This window comes from Brachyistius frenatus, unplaced genomic scaffold, assembly GCF_029030835.1.
Source record: "Brachyistius frenatus isolate BFR_SWC_R1_liver_20210118 unplaced genomic scaffold, ASM2903083v1 Contig_217, whole genome shotgun sequence".
Taxonomy (NCBI): Eukaryota; Metazoa; Chordata; class Actinopteri; family Embiotocidae; genus Brachyistius; species Brachyistius frenatus.
The window spans coordinates 17,230-39,978 of record NW_027210816.1 but is presented as its reverse complement, the minus strand read 5'-3'; the positions used below and the strand labels follow the sequence as shown (position 1 = coordinate 39,978).

The window sequence follows — 22,749 nt, the reverse complement described above, 5'->3', positions numbered from 1 at the left end:
TAACCCTGAAAAATGTTCTCCCAAACTATTAACTTCTTTTTTCTTTTTTCTTTTAAAAGGTCAGATCTGGACATTACATTTCTTTTTCTTTTCATGATAAAAAAAAAAAAAAAAAAACAAGACACATAAGCTCCTGATTACATTGTGTTTGCCAGTTAACTTTGTTTACCTAAAGAGTTAAAACCCAGATCTTTTTAATGCTCTGGGTATCCTGCTCCAGTCTGTTAAAGCAACCACTCCACAAGCAGGACCCTAAAACTGTCGCTGGAAAAATGAGTCTGGTTGCATTCCAGCGGCGGAGCAACGGAGGCTGAGTGGGGAGTGGCCGCGAGTGTGGCGAGGCCAGTCAGGACTCAGGAATGAACGAGGTTTCGGGCAGAGAAATGATGAAAAAAAAAAAAAAAATGACACACAGAGCCTAAAAAAAATGGCAGAGAGGAAGTGAGTTATACATAATGTGGGAAATATGAGATGAGAAACAGAAACCAACAAAACCAAACGAAAAGAAAACACGGGATCATTCACGATTTATTCAACACGGATGAGTCATATTGTAAATGATGCTTCCTTTACATTAAATTTGTGCTAAAAAATGAAAAGTAATGTCTGTTATACATTTGAGATTCAACTAAAAACCAAATCCAGTACCCAGCATCGCCTCATGTCCTGAACGATGTCGTATCTCCACATTGGGATGAAAACAAAAAAATGGAAGAAGAAAAAAAATCTGATTCAAATAAATAAATAAATAACATAAAAATTAATCCAAACTCCAGTACGCTATTACCATATACTGAGCCAATGACTAATTTTTATATTTTTTATATAGTTTCAAAAACATAATGTTATCAAGTAAGATATTAAACTGCAGCTGTCCCTTCAGATTTCTGCCTCATTTTTGATTGGTTTTCAAAACTCCATTTCTTTTTTTTTTTTTTACTTTTTCTATTTGTAGAGTACATCTGAAAATTGGATTTGGGGTTTGATATCATGCAAGATGACGGTGGCCCAGCTGGTGCTTCTAAACATTTGTAAGCTGAAATTAGCTTTTTACTTTGTGTTCAGGAAGAAACCAAAGTGCATTTTGTAAACACAAAATGAGACAGAAAAATTTGAATTTGCCTGCACATCCACAAGTTTTTATGAATCTGGAGGAAAATAATGAAGGGGCTGGAGTCTCTGGTGGGTTACGAGTTCAGTCGCAGGCCGAGCTGAACGCAAACAGACCTGGTGGCTGTTTAAAGCTCGCTCACAGCTAATGACTGACAATTTGTGCGATTCATGCGAGGCGAAAAACACACTTTAAATTCCTCCTCAACGCCTGTAGAACCAGATTCCTCTTTAAAACGATGGTGGCTGCACGACTATTTGAGATGCAGTTAAATCTCGTTTCATTTCAGAGTCTCATAAAACTTTTGTATGAATCTGAGAAAACTGCTCCTTCAAGCTTTTATTTGCAGCGACAGCCCGCTGCTGATCCGGTTTTTGGCTGCCCCTTTTTTTTTTTTTCTCTCAGCAAACTGTACTCTTTACTCCCAGTCAAAGAAAAAAACTCATCTTTTTATATATTCTAGAAAAAGTAGCATCCCTCTGGTGATAAAACAGACTGGTGCAATATACTTAAAAAAAAAAAAAAATAAAAAAAGTGGGTACATCTGTTCTCAAAAAGTCTCTACGATTACCAATTGTAAGCACATCAACCCCAAATAAGAAGATATCAACAAAAGAAGCCGAATCCACAAGTTATCTTCTGTGGCTTTTCTTTTTTTTTTTTTTTTTTACCTACACCATCCTCTTTGGTGCTTTTAACATGCTAAATTATTATTACATTAGATTTTTTTTTTTTTTTTTTTTTTTTTTTTAACAACATTTGTTCCACCTCAAAAAGAGAGAAAAACAAAATTCAAAAACAAAGTTACATGATGCGTAAATGACTTATTGCTTTTATATTATTTGTTCTTCTAGCACAAAAATCAGATCCTTAAACGCAACGGGAATCTTAAGAGGACGGTTTGCATGGTAGATTACAACACTCGCGTTTCCCTGCTGAACATTCACACCCTGAGTCCATCGGCGAACACACACACACACACACACACACACACGCACACACACACACACACACACACACACACACACACACACACACACACACACACACACACACACACCTGCTGTATCAAAAAAATGAATAGTGCACTTTACACAGTGGCAATACTTTGCAGAGAACAGTCAGAGTTCATGACAATGAGCTCTTTTTTTTTTTCTCAGTCACCTAAAATGCCTACAAAAAGTAACTAAATGCAGGAAGAAAGGCAAAAAAAAAAAAAAAAAACGCGACCCTTGTCTTGGTTACTGGACTGCATGGCAATGAAAAATGACTGATTTAAGCTCACTGTCAAAATGCTTTTTCCACCGACTGTATCTCTCTTGTGCTCCTCCCTCAAGTATTTTTTTTTTTTTTAAAAGAGAGCAGCTTAAACCAAACAACTCGGCTCTTCTCCTCACACTGCAGCCAAACACAAGGACATACAAAGAACCATCTCGATGCACGGCTGGAGAAACCTTTGTTTCAGAACGCTCCTGTAATACGACACGTTCGGAGATATAAGGTCACATATATTTGTTTGTTTGTTTGTTTCTAGACATCCATATTCAGGAGGTTGTGGCGTTCTGCTGGTAATCATATCAGGGTCCCGGCGTCTCTGTCATTTCAAAATTTTATTTTCATTTCCTGAATGCATTTGAAGGTTTGACAGGTTTCATATATTATAATCTTATCCTGGTAGCATATGGGAAATATGGCTGTCAGGTCATATATATGACTGCATAACTGACATTTATTATTCACAACGATGTCCGTGCATGAAATGAAAATAAACTCCCGCAAAATTCAGCAGTTTCAGGTTCTTATGTTTTAAGGATTTGCTACTTTTCGGCTGTTTTTAAAAAAAAAACATGTTCATTTTACGATGATATAAAACAGAATTTTGGAAAGTTGATCAGACAAACAAAGTCATTTTATGATGTAACTTCGGAAGTTGGACATTTCATGCTGAAGTCGCTCTCGTGTTTTTATATCAATGTAGATAGAATTGATCTTTGAGTGCCCAAAGTGTTTTTGTGCAGAACCTAGAGATCATGTTTAAAACATTCTATAGACTAATGTAATCGATTATCAAACGGTGTCCCGCTGACGGATCAAAGTTTTGTGTCTTGTCAACGCCCAAACACAGAGGCCTTTAAATGAATGTTCTGTCAAACCTTTCTGGACCTCCACTGGACCCGAGTATCGATCTCCATCAGCCTGCCTGTTTCTGACCTTTGACCCCGCCCTGTCTGGAAACAGTGGCGGTGCTGCGGCGCGGCGCGGCGCTGCCCTCGGTCCGACCCGTCAGGGCGACACAAACACCGCTCTCTCCTGCCGAGTGTAATCGAAGCAGTTGTCACAACGTTGCTCCGACGTGTTTACACCCGCCGCTGATTTATGGGGCGCAGAGCGTGCCATCTCCCCGCCGGAGCGCCTCGAACCTAAACACAACCCTCCAGTGGAGCTGGCTGTGGCCCATGTATGGGGCGAGTGTTTACCCGGCACCCCCCCCCTCCTCCCCCATCAGTCTGAGCGGTCCCAGGCGGAGCAGCGCTGGGCCCGAGCGGGGACGACGCTCTCATGGAAGAAGCGCTCGATCACCCGCGTGTGTGACGGAGGATTCCGGGAACGGATTAAGTGGCGCGTCGACCACTCGCCGCTACCTCAAGTACCACTCTGGTGTTCCTCCGCAGTACCGCGAGAAGACCTCGGGTGTAAACGGGGATGACGGACGGTTGGCAGTGACCATAAACTCCTCAACATAAAGAGGCGGATGGACCCTTTACCGGGTTCACACTGCGAGCAACACGACACACAATACTGATGTCAATGAGCGAAGAGAAACCTGTTGGGAAATCAACCAGAAGATTTGACTTGAAAACCAGAACAATTATATTTTGGGTTTGTTTGTACGTCAATGAAGTTTTATTCTTTTTTTCATTTGAGTGAGTTCATTAAGTTTAATTATCAAATGTGTGCCGCAAATTTAAAAAAAAAAAAAAAAAATGCATCATCAACTGCAGCTTCTGTGTAAATCGGTGCTGAAATTATTAGATTAATCACTGATTAGATCAACAGAAAAATCATTTAAAAATAATCTATTACTTGTATAACTAGCAAGTGATCAAAAAGGCTGAAAATTAGCTCGTGAGAACTTGCTGATTTTTGTTTTTTTTATCTCTTTTATGGAAATCAAACCCAAATATAACGGGTGTTAGTCAGAAAAAACATTTTTTACATTTTTTTGGATAGATTAATTACATGATATAATCAAACTAATCATTATTTGCAGCCCTGTGTATGAAAACACAACTGCGAAGCTGTTTGCGTTGTGAACACAGACAAACATATTTCAACAGCTATCAGGATAAATATAATTTATCTGAAATTATCACTTGGTCCTGATGAATCCAACCAACACAACATTCATGGCTGCAGCGCAAAGAACACAACGAGGACTCGGTATGTGCCGAAAACTCAAAACTGCCTGATCTACAGATAAATTCAGCCAAACTTCTTCAGCCCAAAAAAACCTTAATTAAGTCAAGTGAAAATAATATCAGGAGCTCTACTGTCTCCTTCGAATACTCCAAAACAAATACACAACAGTATCTGAACCACAATATCAGTGTCATGCGAAGGCCACTTTGCATTTAACCCTTAAAGGTCCAAGACTACCTCGATTATCAGACAACTTAACATCCACGAAACGACACTTTCACCCTCCGACCTCCGAATAACTGATTTTCTTACACTAACTGCTACAAAACTAATTTCTATCTCTTGTCACGGAAACGACAGACAAAATATTTGGATGGTGGCCCGTTTAGCGTCCCCCACACTGACCGTTTAACACGCATCAATCAGTCTTTGCTGGTTAGTTTGTTGGTTTTTAGGAATAAACTTGTTATTTAATGTGCCACAGTTCAAATTTGGCATTTTACAAAAAAAAAAGCCAAGAATGAATACGAAAAGAATATAAACAAAGAGCTGCGCTAAAATGAGACGTGAACTACTGAAAGAACTCACAGGAATCTTTTGGATGATGAGTGCAAACTGAAAATAAACTACAGTTCAGTACTATTTAATATTAAAACTTTTAACTGTAGTCCCTGGCTTTTCGGACAAACATCCAACACTTCAGATGAATATAACTGTTTTAGAGGGAATGATGGACCTGAAACTACAATATTTAATTTTTTTTTAGATGAGAATTCAACCCTTTAAAGAAACCTGCACTAATTTGACATTTTTGAATGAATTTTCATGATTTCTTTTTTATGTTGTCTCGCAACGTTTTTGGTTGCAGCCACCATTTAAACAACCTACAACCAACTTTGAGCTACCTGTCCGAGTACAATTCAGGAAAAAAAAAACATAACATTTCACTTTACAATGTGGGGGCATGATGGATAAATGAACTCTAAAGAGGAAAGGAAACAGAGTGGAATGACGGTAATGATGTTCACTGTGCAATGTCCAGAAATGATCTCTCATTTCTCTGAGATGATGACATGAAGGAAATGAAAGGCAAAGACGGTACAACCCAAACTTTAAATAATGCATCTCCTAATATGTTTTCCCAAAAATATTGTTTTTTGATACATTTTTCCTATTTTCCAAATTGTACATTGGGAGAAACAAGCATGGTTTCATATCACTGTGTTCCCTGCTTCAATAAATAATTGCGTATAATTACACAAAATGAAGTTTACACATGTACATGATTAGTCCACAAAAGGTTATTATAATAACAGTTAAGTTTCTTGTTGATTTTGTGCATTTTAAAAGGCAATAAGCCTCTTTTTTGGATTTTTTTTTTTTTAATATTATTTATTTATTTTTTTTATTATTTTTTTTTTAGGAGCTCAATTTACAGTGAAAAACTCTTTTCAGAAGGCAGCTGTTACCTTGTAGTTTTCTCTTGATGTTTTCCAGATTAGTCTGGTGTTCAGAGTGTCATGTGACCAGGTACCGGTCACAAACAAGCACTCTGTGTCCGTGAGGAAGGCGAGTTAGCTGTTGAGCGTGGCCGCCTGTTCCTTCTCAGCCTTGTCTTTGGCCTTTTCCTTCTCCATCAGCTTCTCCTCCTTCTGCAGCATCACCATGATGTCGGCCACCTGCGTGGTGGAGATGTCGATGTCCTCCTTGTCGATCAGTTCCACCACCTGGAAATCAGGACCCAAGGAACTCATTCAGATACCAGAGATGCACAAATCTCTAGCACAATCTAAAGCACATTGCATTAGTGCATTTAAGACATGTCCAAATCCACTCGTGCTTGTCTAAAAGATGGATAATATCAGTACAAAGCGAGGTGCGTGGTTCAAAAGGGTTGTATTTACTTTATTTATTCATTATAGATGTATTTTTGGCCCGTTGACATGAAAAAAAAATAAAAAATTGCAGGTTGCAATTAGAAATGCAGATTTGAAAAGGACTAGGAAGCAGCTTTTCTCTGCAGAGGAAACAGATCTGCTTGCATGCCAAATAATGTACATAATAATAATAAATAATCTTTCTTTTTAATCTTTTTCATGTTTGTGTGCTGCTGCACGTGTCTGTAATAAGCAACGGGTATGTGTGTTGTGCACCACCTATGTGAGCGTAAAACACGGCGACACTGACTTAAGACCAGCTTTTTCTTGGTCAGTCACTTTCTGCTGCCCCAAGATAGCAGTGCACCAACAATGCTCCTGACCACACCGCATTTTTAGACTAACACACTCAAGGGCACTGAGATTGTTGCAACTGGCCACCAATGCCGGCACCGGATGGGAAAATGACAAAGTATACTTGTCTCAAACTAGCAAGGACACCTGCTGGGTGTAAGATAGAGCACTTAGTCTTTATAACCAGCCCAAATCTAACAAAGTCTTTTTCAGAATTGACTGAATCCAGAAGCTGGAAACTGGACAAATCAGTGTTACTTCACACATTAAATATATTTTGTAATGCTAAGGTGAAAGTCTTCATCACCACATCATGAGCCACAAAAATAAACGCTTACTTTCTGTTTGAAACAGAATGAGCGAGTCATTATAAAAAGTACACAAACGACAGTACGAACGCTCCTGCGTGTTCCCCGGAGGAGACGAACGTACTTTGATGACGTCGTCGATGTCGATCTTCCCGTCCTTGTTGTCGTCGAGCGCCTGGGCGATGCTCTGCAGCTTGTGCTCGGGAATGTTCTGGATCTGCCGCATGATGGCGATGAGCTCGTCGATGCTGATCAGGTTCTCCCTGAAGGTGTAGAACAGACTGCATACAGGAAACGGTTACCAGGTTTGACTGGACGTAAAATGCGGTGGAGAAGCCTGGAGGTCTACATGCTGCGTTCAAGGTCCCCGGAGCACACCAATCAAACCAATTTTTGAGTCTAAATTTGGTAAATACGTTAATTCATGCTGAATGCAGCACACGTGGTTTTACTTGATTTCTTTATAGCTGATGTATATGCATTTAACGTTCGGATTTTAAACAAACAATAAATTAGTCGTACAAGATGTTTGCTCATAAATATTCATGTGAATTTGAGATAGAGTCTGAAAGACCATCAAGCAGTGCGGGTCATATCTTTGTATTCAATATGATTTCATTCATCAAAACACAAAAGCTGTTCAATGAATTTGGAGCACAGCGACGAGTGGGCGGAGCTTTGGAGAGCAGAAATGGAAGCTGAGATGAAACGCTTGATTCTTTAGTTTTTACGGCATGATTTCAACCAACCACGATGCGATGTTAGCATTGGAAAAGCAAGCAAATGGCGATTGACCACAGTTCCTCTTACCTTGTGGCATCACTATGTTTAGTAAAGAACAATCTGTGAAATTTTCAAATGGATTTTAAATGCATGAAAGAGGATTTGGTTTTACAATCTTAAACTACATGATTGGGGGGTTATTTTTTATTTTTGGGGGAAACCTTTTTTTTTTTTTTTTTTATTTTTTTATCTATCTCCACCACCATTTTACAAGGAAAGTAGTGATGATGAAGATGAGGATGAAGACATGATGATGATATTGACTGTTACCAACAGAATACATAATCTATGACAGACAGCTACGTGTCATAAAGAGATAAAGTAAAGTATGCACATGCAACATTTGGAGAAAAATCACAGAAAACTGGATCACTAGCTGTTTCCAAGTTACATATTTTCTTTTCATTCTATCACTGTTGTGTTCAACTGCTGATAATTATCATCAGCGTGTGCAGGAGCTGACCGCAAAAGCAATGGAGATGGACTGCAATGTAAACTGCAGATGATTTTATATTCTCATTCTGACTTATATGATGCAAACTCTGCTAAAAAAAAACAACAACATCAGAGTTGATGTTTGTTGAAATCAGAGTGTTTTTCTGACTTTTTAAAACTGTGTAAACAAAGACAGTTCTGTCCAACAAAGAGTTGCCTCTGCATCGTTCACTTTCAAAAACCTCACGTCCTTTACAGACACAAACACGACAGCTTATGAAATGAAGCAAAGCCATGAGAGTCAAGGTTTTCTAGTTTCAAGGAAAAGGAAATCTGATTAGTTGATTTATTCCTAAAAGAGAAATATGAGAAGTTTGATGATATTTAATGGCAGGTGTAATTTACTACCAGCTTCCAGTCTTTATGTTAAGCCAAGCTGATTATGTCCGACGTCCAGTTCTGAACTCAACACGCAGACATGAAGCTGATCTTGTAATCGAACCCTCTGAAAGATCACAAGTGAGCACATTTCCAAAACTTTGAACTGTTCATTTAAAGAGTAAAACCGTCATGAAGCCAAATGATCAGATATGGTCTGGAAAGTTAGCATTTTAACTTTACAGAACTGGCTCAGTTCATTGCCATGACTCTCTTACTTACCATTTTGATAAGTTTTTTTTTTTTAAATATGCAAATAGCGATGCAAATACTAAAAAAAATATATATATATAAGCAGCTTAACAAAACATTTATAATCCAAAGCCAACCCCTGAAACAATAACTCAACTAAGGGAGGATTTTTTTTTTTTTTCTAGTTAATTTTTCTACAGGGAACATTTTGGGATGAAACTCGCCACACACTGTTATGATTCAGCTCTTACCCAACAGGCGGAGTGACTCCGCTGTCCACCTGTCCGTCCAGGATAACTTTGTCCTTCTCCAGCTCCAGGATGATCTTGTCGATGCGGCCGATCATGCCGTTCACCCTCTTCGTCAGGCGCTTGCTGGCTTTGGACTCCTCCAGAGCTTTCTCCTGGCCGGTCTTTGAGAGCTCCTTCTTTATCTCCTCCAGATCCTAGAAAACACGAAGGAAACGAGATGAATAAATGCTTACACTCGCAGACAAAACACAAAGCGAGACATGAATCCGTGCACAACCGAAGCTCGGAAATGCACCAACAGTTTCACAAATGAATCCCTTAAAAACCTTTGATTTGAACGCAAACGATGCCTGAATTTTGTCACCTCGTTGTATTCCTGGACGTCGTCCTTCAGGTCTTCCAGCTCCTCCTTCTCCAGAGTCAACAGCCTCTTCTGCCCCTTCAGCTTTGAGCAGGCGTCACTCAGCATGTCGATCTCTTCTTTAGTGATCTCCTCACCCTGGAACAGGGAGTTAGATGTGAGGAAATTTGGGCCTAAATATCTGAAATAAAATCCTATATGTAAAATTTATAAATCCTTTTAAAGGCTAATTTTTTGATCTTGAATAATGAACACAGCAGTTCAAAGCTGTTTTTTGGTTGTTGTTGTTTTTTTTTTTTTGTTAATTCAATTAGCAAGTACCACCTGTGCTTTTAATATAAACCCACATAAGAAACTGACCCAAAAACACAAACTTGGTAAAAAAAAAATTTAAAAAAAGGGAAGCTCGAGGGGACACTGGGATATTCCCCATAAACCCCACAACACATGACCACATGGTGGGAGGAACTGTGTGCTGCTACAAAGGCTGTTAGGTCAGTCAGTCACACTGGCTGAAGGATGGACAGGGGAAAGAGGAGGAAGAGTTCATGTAGACGTGGGTCAAACAGAGTCTGCAGATCATATTTAGCATTTCTTTAACAAAGTCGGAGAACGGAGGAGTGAGATTTTCTGTGACAAGAGGAAATGCTCTCAATTATTGCCAGTATTTTGGGTTAAATGGTCAAAAATAATCTGAATTTCGACACATTTGATCATTCCTCACCGTGTTCTTTGCTGACAATTTACTTTGTCAACCTTTGTCAATCCTGCTGAAGAACACAAAGCTGAAAATGAGTGCTTTGGCTGAGGTCAACAGCCATCCTGTCTTCCCCATAAATTATCCCTTATTATGTTCTCACTTGTACAAAACATGAAACGCCAGAATGATATGCAAGCACTGTTTAACCCACCTCCGGGTGTGCGGAGAGATAGACCAGATACAGGGGATATCAGGGATAAACTGGTGTCAGGGGTCATTTGGGAGGAGGCATTTTTTTAAACCTAACCTGGAAGCGCAGAAGCGTCTGCCACTGTTCAAACTGTGTGGTACAGAACGGCAACAAGTGAGTGACAAAATAATCCCAGTCGGGTACATCATTAGGAAACAAGAAGCAGAAATTGTGTCCACACAAAATATGATTAATGATCTGTGACATAAAGTTTGTGTTAGTTAAAAATGTCACTATACGAATATTTAATCTTTACTCATGTCCAGGACTGACTTCAGAGATCTAAATGTGCTCGAAAGTTTTTCCATCACAAAATAACTTCAATGTTGAAGGTAAATGTTGTGTAAAATGTAAACAAAAATTAAATTTAAATTAAAATTAAACCTTTGTCCAGCATTTTGCGCTCTACTGATTCCCCTGTATGCTCAGTCACATTACCTTCAGCCCCTCTAGGACGGGCGCCGTATCCCTCAGAGTGTCTTTATGAGCTGCCAGGTCAGCCTTCGATAACGCCGCCTCCGCTTCGAGCTCCAACTCACCGTTCTGTGGAGGACAGTGACAGTGCAACTGAGAAAAACAGGACTGAATAAAGTCATCGAAGTGAAAGAAGTCAGTCTTATTATTAACTTTTAGTGATCTTTTTTATGTCGACAAATTGAAAGAAAAACAACAAATCCATGAAGACCTTAAGTTCTAATGTTGCCGCTTTTTGTCAAATTTCACTCTCGTCAAAGATATTTATTGCAATTTACAAAGTCAGCTCCAGGTCTTTTGTTTGCACCGGTACCAAACTTTCAAACCGTACCCGGCCCTAAACAATTAAAAGACAAGGTCATTACCCGGGCAGCCTTCTCTGCAGCGTCCACCAGCCTCTCCATCTCCCGGTCCTCGTTGTCCTGGCGTATCGCCGCCTCCTCCTTCAGCGTCGCCTCCACCTTGGTCTTGTTGTCAACCTTGGAGAGCTCCAACTCTGCCACCATTAACTGGGCCTCTTTGGTCTGGAGAGGAGAGAAGAGAGGAGTCAACTATCTCAAGGGAGACGGAATAAAAAAAATTTTTAAAAATGCTGGCTGCACGTTATCATTAAGGAATAAAAAGGACCAATAGCTACAGAAACTTCTCTGTTCTTTAAATACGTTTGACCTAATTCTGGTATTTCCTTTCTTCAACTTGAATAAAATACTGAACATACCACCATTTCAGGAAGTGTTTGCAGTGTGGTTTTCAGCTGATCGGCAGGAGACAGCGTGTCGGGGAGGAACATGGCTCGAGACAGGAGCAGCAGAGAGGTGGGGATCTGCTGGTTCAGATGCAGCTCCAACCACTACGAGAGGTTACGATAAAGATGGAGATTTAACACGGAAAACAGTAAGAGCATAAACTTCTATATTTGAGTCTAAACAACCTGTGTGAGGGAGATAATAGAAGAGGAATGAGAGAATTTCAAACGTTAAAATTTGGATATAAAGAGTCCCCTCTGACCAGAAATGTCTTTTTTTAATTCTTTTATTTGTTGAACATCAATATTGTCGTCACCTGGCTGAGTTGCTCTCTCAGTCGTTCCTCTGTGACTCCCAGAGATCTCATCCCTCTGACGCGACAGGCTGCCTGCACCTCGTTCACGTTCAGGCTCTCCACCCCTTCCTCTGCTATCAGCTGGATGAACACAGCACAGCGGTCATGTAGAGCTCCTTACGATCAGTTAGCACACAAAATTTCCAGACGGAAAATTGAGAGATTTTTACCTTGTCATCTGCGCGGATGGCCCTCAGCTTCATGATGAGCTGGAAGCGGAGGAAGTTGTTGGTCCCGATGGACTGGAGCTCCAGGAGGCGACAGAGAGCCACCAGCTGGGGTCGGGTCAGGTTGTCCAGCGTGAGCTCGTCCTCGAACAGCTTGGAGAACTTTATGATCTGCTCGTTACTGGGACGCTCCCCCGAGTCCCGGATCTACAGAGACGAAGACGTTACGACTTGTAAATCATTTAAAATGACGGCAGATTTACAGATTCGTGTATTAAAACCCGAAATCAGAGTTCAGATTTCAAAAGATTTCTCTGATTGAGATGCACAGATTCACTCTACATTACTTTTCTTCAATGACTTTTTCCACCACCGGATGGCAGTACCGAGGCCGTTTACCCTCATTTAAATGCATTTGGTGTCCATGCGGCCAACACCAACCTTTTGGAAGAAGGTGGAGAACTCCTCCGTCACGTTACCCTGGGAAACCTTGTTCCTCAGAGCGATCTCCTCGATGGTGTCCTGCAAGAACTTTGCCATCTCCAGTTTGACCCTCAGCTCCTTTTTCAACCTCTCCTCCTGAAAAAAGTTACAGAAGTCATTTTTGTAGAGCACTCACTCTTTCAAGGGATGCTGAAATAGGATGAAAGAAACATTTCTATAATATATATAATGTCAACACAAGTCTATATATGAGGTCAGTGTGTCATTATACAGTATTTATTTATCAATATCATCTGCAAAAATTGTCTGATTAAGACAGAAAATAGAAACACAAACAAAAACCAATATAATGGTTACAAAAATATTTTTATTTATTATTATTGTATAAAGTTCTACAAAATACTGGTTTTCAAACAAAATGCCAGACTGGAACCAGCCTCTAAGATGTGAGGATTTTATGCTTTTCATTATCATATGTGACAGTTAACAGGTGATAACCATGTGTGGAATAAAAAAAAAAAGCCCATAAATACGTCACCATACGGTTGAGGGAAATTAAAGTATAATGAACATTTTCTGACTGTTTCCAAAAATGCCCAGCTGTGATTACCTTCTTCGACTGGGTTTCGAAGGTGGACGGCAGCATGTTGGGGAAAAGTTTCAGAGCTACAGGAAGCAGGAACTCCATAAAGGGGACGATGATGAAGACCAGGAAGGGAAGAAGTCTGAAGACGTCCGCACATGTTCTGAGAAACTGGGGAGAAAATTTAGAAAAGGAAAACTGATGTGAAGACAAGATCATGTGAGGGGATCTTTGTATATACTCAGGTTTGACATCAACAAACAGTGGCCAACGAGCAGTGTGGCAACCGGAGCCTGAGTCTGCTTTTTCAACAATAAAGATGGCCTTCACGCATGCATGACATGGGCCTCCAGCATGCCACCAGCAGAGAGCAGCAGCGCGTGCAAAGCCAACACAGAGACTTGTTTTTTGTCCCCCTGCTCAGTCCCTCTAATAACAGTTTCAGCCGTCAGCACTTCTGTGCCCATACATCCCCCGACTGCACGTCCTAATTCACTAGTGCTTTATTTGCACGGATCTGTGGACCAAAGTGAACATTCTGCCTCACAAGGCTCAAAAATCGTCCACTTCATCCAACAGGAAGCGCGTTTGTTCAGCACAGACCTGAACAACCCTCATAGTACAGAAGCTGCGGCCCAGCGCTGGGCCGCTTCATTGTACGGCTGTCCGACGGTGGCTTTCTGACCGGCCCGAGACACAATCCCAAAGCACCCATCTACAGAAAACGGCCCCGAGGAGAGAAGGCCAAAAACACGAGTCCTTCTTTCTCCAGCCTGTCCACCTGCATGTCAGTGGCCCAGTGGGGTGAAGGATTTAGGCCAGCCTGAGTGAATAGGGCTTTGTCTGCAGGTCCATTGACATGTATATCATCTCCCAGAGTTCCACATCAAAGAGGGGGAAGAGGGAGCGTGGGGGAGGTGGCGCATTAAAATAGAGGCAGCCTTAGACAGAGGCTAGAGTATTGTAATATGAAAGGAGGAGATTAAGGAGGCAAAGCCAGCCCAGGTTAGATGAATGGGGTGCGGATGGGGTTCGGACCATGCAGCTCCGAGGGAGGCTGATGCATTTGAAAAAAGGTGCAGATGAGGTCATGGTGTGGCTTTAATGGGGGGGGGAACGGTAGTCATCATCAGCGCTGCCCTGCAGCCATTGGCACTGCAGGGAGGCTTCCTTTCTACAGTTTCTTTAACATCACCACACAGAGCACGGTACACCTTAAATGTATTTACTGCAGTAAATGATGTTGTTATCTAAATTTGACTTGGGCGAGGGACATTTCAGCTCTTAACTTTACCATCTCTGTTAGAATAAGAGAGCTCCCATTGTTCTTGTGCATCAGTAAGAAATGCAGTAAGAAATGCAAAAATTCCACATTGTCAAACATGCCTCTGCAAGTTTAACACCTCTACATTCCTTCTTTTGCATAAAATATTTAGATTCTGAATTTCCTGATTTTCCAGTATTGTGTAAATAAAGATGAATATACAGCTAAAATGTTCTAAAAGGATCCATTTCATCAGGAAATACAGGATTTCTTTTTGACATTTTGGAGCAGATAAAGCAGCTGTATTTACATAACACTCCTTTAGAAAAATCAAGTTTGTGAGTAAGAAGGAAATTCTCACTCAATGCTTCCTAGTTTTGGGTGGAAATTTTGAAGAACTATTTAAATCACGGCAGACTAACAGACAACATTCAAAGGTCTTTCTGTTTTGTTTTAATCTGACTTTAAATGGTTAAAAAGCAAAAAGCAGTTTTGAATTTGTCCACGTGTTCAAACCAAAGCACACGGAGAGATTTGCAGGGAAGGTCAGTGAGATATGCAATCAGCCGCGACAGCAACTCAATATATCACACCTTTTAAGAAGAGCATTTGCAGCTTTGCCAATCATGTCACCTCAATCTGCATCATCCTGTACCACCGAGGGATGTGCTAACAGGAAGTGTGAGCTGAGCTGACCCGCTCACCTTCCCTGAAACGGCACCTTCATCAGATTACTGCAGTGGGCACTGGGCCTGAGTCCAAACGGCGTCTCTGCACGTCGGACAGCAGGCTGCCACGAAATTCAGAACAAGTTGAAGATCGTGTTCATGAAATACGAGAAGAGTCTGTCCCTTCAAAAAAAAAAAAGTGTTTACTTGACCACTTGCAAAAGGAAGTAAAATTGTGATGATGTAATACTGTATAAACTAGAAAAATACGAGTTACTTTCCTGTTCTATCATTTTGTAACATTTTTAAAAAGTTATCTCATCAATGTAGGTGAAGTCGTGATCACTTTGCTTGTTCTCTGCTCCCAGTGTTGTTTTTTTTCTCATGGAACCCGCAACTAAAGCAAAAAATGATGAGAGAGTTTGACTAAGTTTAAACATTTGGTGAAGCTAATGTTAAATGAGTTGTTCTCTGTTCACAGCTGCCGCACGTAAAGCTTCTTCCTACCTAAAGAGCTTTCGTCGAGCGGAACAATCTGCCGAGGGCCGGGTGAGTAAACGCTCAGATTTCTATAATTGATCCACTTAGGTTTGATAAGCAGCGGATTTAACATTATAGGACAAGATGTCTAAGCTGCAAGTCCTCGTTCAGACGTCCCTGATCTCTGAACTGGTTAACTACCGGAAATATGGCTTCCTTTCACTGGAAACGGTGGATCGTGAATTCCTTTAATTTGTTGTTATTCAGCAAAGTTTTGAACAGACTTTTAAACATTTCCTGCTGGCAGAATAATTTTCAGGGATGTAGCAGTGATTAACTGTTCGCTAAGCCCTGCGACCCAGTTACTGCTGTTACACCTGCATATAGCCTTTCTGTTCCACATTTTAGGTAGGTAGGTAGGTATTTACTTTATTAATCCCCGAGGGGAAATTTTTTTCGCTACAGCAGCATACAGAAGCAATAAGATAATAATAGAAATAATAGAATAAAATGCAGTTGTAACAAGCTCACGAAGCTAACATAAGCCCCCTCAGCTGGCTGACTTCAGCTACTAATTTAATGTTTCAGGTTGACTTGTTTTACACAGAAAAATGCTGTAAAAACACCCTAAAATGCCATTGATGGCTACATGCAAAATATTTGTGCTAGACGACAAAGGCGACAGAAGGTCCAAGGCAAAAAAGAGGTTTAGCTGCTTACTGACTGGTAGTTCGCATCAAGTTTAACTCTTACAGCTGCTCAGTGCTACAGTACCTCTAATTGAAAATTGATGGGGAATTTAAATGGTGGAGAAATGCTCTTTTCTAGTTTGTGCAAATGATTTTTCAGTTAAGAAACGAAGGCATAAATTAATTTGATTTTAGCTTTTAACAATGGCCCCTAATTGCATCTTATGAATTGCCAAATTGGTTGCATGAGAGTGCATCGCAATCAAAGCTTGTCGTCTCCAGAGAAAATGTTTCGGAATATGTACATTTCCCTCCGTGCTCACCTGTCTCCTCTCACGGCGAGACAGAGGATTTCCGTTGAGCACCCTCCACAGCATCCGCCCGGCGATGGTGGTATCGATCCACAGCAGCCTGAAGCCGTGGTAGTAGTGCTTGATTTCATCTATTACCCGCTGTCGGATTGTCACCCTGACCAGCCCTGAGTCCAGCGTCGGGCTGTACACCGGCCCGCCTTCCTCCAGCTTCTTCTTCTTGTCCTTTAACGAACGCAGTGACTTCTCCACCTTTGAGTCGTCCCACCTCCTCCTGGAGGTGTGTATCCACCTCACACCGGGGATGTCCCGAGGTCGTGCTATCGTCCACTGGGCCCCCGTTGCGATCGCAGGGTACGGCGAGGCGCAGGCCCCCATCACGAGAGCGCAGTGGGGCCACCATGAGTCCGAGCTCGGACAGGGAGCCACGTGTTCATCTGACGAGGGGAGAGAAGAACCGAACGAAGAGGCCGAGGCCAAGCTTCCAAGTCGGAGCCCATCAAGTCTAAAAGGACAATGGGATGAAAAATACAAAGTTCAGAACAAGTCAGGGATAAAAAAAAAAATTAAAAAGTACTACCTTAAAACAATTGACTTCCTTTTAAAAGAACTGGCAACTTTTCTTAGAAATTCCAAAATTATTACCTGTATGGCTGAATTTTAGTCTTTATATGTTATATTACACTACTGATGGACCTTTTGTGTCATATTATTTAAATTAAGTCATTTTCAGATATTTTCATGATCTGCTGTGCAAGCGTCATGCCTAATTGTCTTACTTTGGAGCGGAGAGTCTGAGGGTCGTGCAGCTGAAACAGGAACCGTCCTGGAGTTTCTCTGAAAGCAAGAAAAAAACAACAACACATGAGCAATTGTGTTCTGGAAATGAGCTATTAGCTATTACCACAAGAGCGCGCACACACACACACACACACACACACACACACACACACACACACACACACACACACACACACACACACACACACACACACACACACACACACACACACGGAGTATATTCAGGGATTTCATGAACTGCTGCTGATGAGAAAATGAGCAAATCACACATTAGCAGTTATCTGCAGGCTGCCTGGCCTGATGAGTTCCTGACCTCACGGCACCAGGAAAACATGCTGTGCTTATGACTGGTTGCACAATAGCTTAATATAAAGGGACATCACCCCTTACATAATTCATCTAGGAACACCTAACAGAGGTCTGCTTAGCTTTTCGGGGGTGGGTGAGTGGGCTTTGCAAATTCATCAAATGGAAATCTTTAGCATAAAGCCTGATCCCGAGTGTGTGAATTCACTGAATGTACAAAGAGTCACGTGAAAGACAGGTATTGAAAAAAAGAAGTATTTTCTATTGTGGTTACATTCTCTGCCAATGAATGAAGAGCAGCTGTTAACATCTTCACTCATCTCTATTGGTGGTCAGGATATTCACACCCCTGGGAGGCCCTCGGGGCTCTCCAACTCACAAACTACAGTTATGTGCATGCGGAGAGGGCGGAGTGGCGAGACTCTTTCAACCAATCACGTCGGGGGCAGATGGCTTGGCCACGCCTCTCCTCCGGCTGTCACGTGGCTTACTGGAGTGAATCCAGCACGGCCTGGTTGAACATGACAGCCCGTGGCCCGCGGCCAGGAGGACACGAGTGTACTGGAACAGTGTCTCCTTTGTGGCTCAGCGGCCATCTACTGTAGCACCGGCAGAAAACCCTGGAAATACAGTAGATTACTCAACTCTGCAACAACTGCCTGAGCTATACGGACAGTTTAACTCTACAGCGGGGCTTCCTGTGTGGGTTTGTTCTCCCTGGGGGGGTTATATAGTTTTGGTTTCACATTCTCTTTCAGTTTAAGACAAGTCACATTACATTATTCATTATAAAAATACATTAAAATTAGTTTTATGCAAAGCAGCATGTAAATCATGCTGATTTATATGTAAATCATGCTGATTTACATGCAGCGGACCTGTGGTCTGTCCATAATGTTTCTATCATATAATACTTTTAGACAGACACTGCCTGAAGTACTTTGCCTTACATACTAATCGTATAAAGATTTGTTTTAATTTGTCTATTTATACTTTTACTTTCATTTTAGTGTCTCTGGTGATGTGGTCACAGACTGCAGAGCCACTGTGTGCAAAAACCTCCTTCAAACAAAACTGTTCAAGAACCCAAAATGATTCCTGTAAGGCCAAAAGCTTTTAGCTACTTAATATGAGATTAAACCTTTGAGTCGAAACATGAGCCACTTCTGTTACTGAAACCTGACTAAACTAAACTTCTTGAAATATGGGAATTAGGCAATAAATCAAATGTAATGTTTATTGTATGTTACAAATCTGCTTGTTTAAAGACATGATGACAAAAATAATCACGTTTGGTGACCAAATGTTGACATTCTAGCTCTGGTCTTGAGTCTTTGGCAAGAAGAAACAGCCTCCTGAACGCTCTGAACACACCTGTCATCCAAATGTATTGTACACCATTTATTGAACTTTTGTGTGGCAATGAATTGGCCTTGAGTCTTATTGAACTTGATCTGGCCGTGGACAGCGCCGACTCCTGCTTCACTCCTACCTGTTAACTCCAGTGTGACCGAAAGCCTGCAGCTGTCTGGCCGTAAAGTGCTAAAACTGCCGTATAATTACTCTTCCTGTGTGAGCAGCGTAGCTACAAACAGGGAAGTTGGGCCAGTTCTTTGAAGACACTTCACTTCTCACGTTTTGTGTCCACACAGACAGAGTTGTCTTGCACTTAACCAATCCAAACATGAAGTTATTGGCGTAACATCTAACAACATATTGGATGTACTTTGTTCTATGAAAAGTGTGAGGCCGGTTGATCGAACTGACCGCCTCCCATCACAGATGAAGGAAAGCGTGTATATCACTGCATCTACATTCTTGCTGTATTTATTGAGATCCACAGAGACCACACGTAAAGAAAACAGAGCTTGGAAGCAGAATTGGAATGAATTCAAAATAAGCGTGTTTATTACAAAGTATAATGGTGAACTAAATACCAGACAGCAGCTCAATATGGAATTACTGGTCCCAAGTACGTGGTTTCGGGGGTGTCACAGTCCACATGAAATTTGATGTTTCTGGGTCATTTCCTATTCGACACCACTCTCAGTCAGACTGAAAGCAGTGCAGACACAACCGAGACTTACATTTTCAGGTGTCTCAGTGCAAACTTAGTTTCAGGGACCAGTGGTCTCAGCAGAATTAACCACATAATGAGTAAATACAACGAATAAATAGACAACTGAATATTTTGTTGCAGATGTCCCCTGTCTAATACCTAACAGTACACCTACACACGTGTGCCATCACCTTACTAAAGGTGAAGCTTGATTGTTTCTCTTGTGGTATATTGCCACTGCGTTAGATAATACTCTAATCTTAACCAACTCTGACCTCAGCGTCTTCGTCGATGATAGTTAGACATCCACTATGCAAAGACTGTTCAGCTGACACGGCACTTAGTACTGACGTCAAGCTGAAGTTTACCTTGTTATCCTTATTTATACATGGCAGGTTGATCGTTACACCTGGATTAACTCCTAGATTTATTGATTGTCATCAGAAACGGAATGAAATCTGAAGTAAAATATAACTTCATTGTACCTAATTAAACGTTTTGCTAGTTGATCATTTGTCAAAGAACATCAGGGTCTGTTTTTATTACTATGCAAAGAAGTATTCAGACACAACTTATAAGTAACACATCTTATGAGCTCGAACACAAACGGGAAAATTAAACTCATTCCGTCTCCCGTAGAGTAATACGAGGCGCTGACCTTTCCCTGTTCGAGCCCTGCAATTTGTCTGCTAATCTGGGCCTGAAGCCAAGAGAACAGTCTCAGTCCGGCCGCAGCAGACAGACAAATCCCCATTATGACCCTCTCATCTATTTATAAGACTAGCCTCAATGCATTAAGGATACACATCACCGTAACAACACGTTTTCCTCTGTCTTCAATGTCATTCACTGCCTACTGTAATAAACCTATTAAATAAACAACTAAAGTGCAAAGAGACATCACCTTAATATCTAAACTGGTTTTACAACAGCTAACTTAAAAGGCTTCTTATCAAATATATGCAGTGATATGAAACTGTTGTGTTGGTGTGGAGTCATATTCGCTTTGATGCCGAGTTCAAGACGAGCCAGTAGGCAGACACGTTTAGATACAAATTAAAATCATCACTTGGTACTGGCAGGGTTTACCTTTATAGATAGGCTGGTTGGTGTAAATTAGCCACAGGAATAACTGATATAGACCCACGTAAAATCTTCTACAATCGTATATGTATGTACACAGAATATCTTGCTGCAACCCTCCACAGGATACTGACCCATTGCTGGTGAAATATTGATCAGAACTAAGAATAACTGTGCTCCATCATAGAAGCAAAACAATGCATTTGAATCAACCAGACAAAAATAAGCGCACGGTAGAGCCAAACTAAAACACAGTTTGTCTCTGGATCCAACTGATTTTTATCTTCTTGCTGTGGATGCTGAATAATCAGAAGGGAACCTGTCTGCCATAGCAACAGCATCCTCTCAGACTGCAGTGGAAGGAGGGGGCGACCAGCCACGTTGTCCTCAGATATCCTGGGTCCTTGATTTTTTTTTTTTTTGTATTGTCATTGAGGTTGTAGCCCTGACGTCCAATACGACTCCCAACGTCCAATACAACTATTAATAAAGGTGTTATACGTCAAATATAAATGATCGCCCGTTTCAAGTGCGGTGTCCAGTTATCTGCCGTCACCTTGGATGTTGCTGAAAACCCAAACAGGGCCACCTGCCTCTGTAAAGACGTGACTCTTCTAGATGCTAATATGACGAAGCTAGTTGTTAGCATTGTGTCGTCACCGTTGGCATAACAATACCAATACGCAGCGGTGGACCAAACATTAAAACCTTACCTTTGCTTTTCCGGAATTCGTTCTTCAGCGATCGGGACGTTTTCATTAAAGGTGCCCGGGACCTCGTTAACAGGATCAACGCCATGCTCTCAGTGTGAAGTCGCTCTCTTTAACAGTTACAGTAAGTTATAAGCCAGCTAACCGGTCAGCTAGCTACTGTATATTCAAGATGTTGAAAAGAAAGTGTCGCCAACGTCCCAACATTAAAAAAAATACCAATCCTTAAATCTTTTCAACAAGCCGCGGCGGATAAGTAACTGCACATCGGAAAATGTAGCTCCATGTTATGCCCTTCCCTTTTACGTTTTAGATGACTGCTAGCTAGCCGAGACCAGGATCCCGAATGACGTCAAACTTTATGTTTAGGGTGCGCGAGAAGGCGAAACTTCCGGTTTGTTTATAAAATAAAAGCCCGTATTTATGAGTTTCGACAACTCCATATTCGCAAATGTCGTATTTCCAATGCAGATTTTGCACAGGAAAAAAAAAAAAAAAAAAAACGGAATATTATCACGTCCATTTAAAATGTTTGAATATTTTAAGACAAGTCAATTTATTTATAGAGCAAATTCAAAACCAGTAAATGGAGACCATTATGAGATTATTTGACTGACGATTACATCTTGTTTAAATCCCAAACCAACAACCACTTACACAATTTATCGAAAGGACCAATAACTGCACATTGTTGATATCTATCTGACTAGAGTGTAGTTTAAAAACAATCCTGTAAATGTCTACTTTGAGGGATGCCAAAAGTTTGTTTCCCAGTGTTCTCCTTGTATTAAAATGAACCTCCGCCTTGGTGTTAGTGAAAGACTTCATTGCCATGTATTGCTATTATTGTCCATCAAGGATAGTTGGCTTTTATTTGGAAACGCCAACTTTTGCCGGAAGCCGGTAGTATTTGTTATTTCAGCAGGTTTCATGCCCCCTAGGTTCCCCTGTTGGTACTGTAGATGTATGCTTGAATTTACTGTCCATCATTTGAGGGAAACAAGGAAGCATCGAGGCCTGTGCTCGGCCATAACCTTGTTGTTGCTTCGAGGTATTAGTCCACATCATTTAGCATTGACAACTAATTAGAAATGTTTCAAATATTTTCCATGACCACTTATGACTCTAT

General features: G+C 41.0%; 1 protein-coding gene across 3 annotated transcripts; it reads right to left on the bottom strand.

Annotated features, from left to right (window-relative positions):
* Positions 1-510: 510 nt before the first annotated feature.
* letm1 (leucine zipper-EF-hand containing transmembrane protein 1) lies at positions 511-21,982 on the bottom strand. 3 transcript variants are annotated; one of them, XM_069719564.1, is made up of 15 exons: positions 21,624-21,982; positions 17,441-17,498; positions 16,674-17,166; positions 13,277-13,420; positions 12,664-12,801; positions 12,226-12,429; positions 12,017-12,136; positions 11,673-11,804; positions 11,320-11,478; positions 10,919-11,023; positions 9,534-9,668; positions 9,170-9,363; positions 7,881-7,913; positions 7,195-7,351; positions 511-6,258 (listed from the first exon to the last, which is right to left on the bottom strand). In XM_069719564.1, the coding sequence occupies exons 1-15, from the start codon at positions 21,706-21,708 to the stop codon at positions 6,106-6,108; spliced, it is 2,310 nt and encodes a 769-aa protein (XP_069575665.1). In that variant the 5' UTR covers positions 21,709-21,982; the 3' UTR covers positions 511-6,105. The 3 variants fall into 3 exon arrangements, with proteins under 3 accessions (XP_069575665.1, XP_069575666.1, XP_069575667.1); XM_069719565.1 differs by lacking the exon at positions 7,881-7,913 and having other exon boundaries at positions 21,624-21,981; XM_069719566.1 differs by lacking the exon at positions 7,881-7,913 and having other exon boundaries at positions 7,195-7,333; positions 21,624-21,981.
* Between the last annotated feature and the right edge of the window lie 767 nt (positions 21,983-22,749).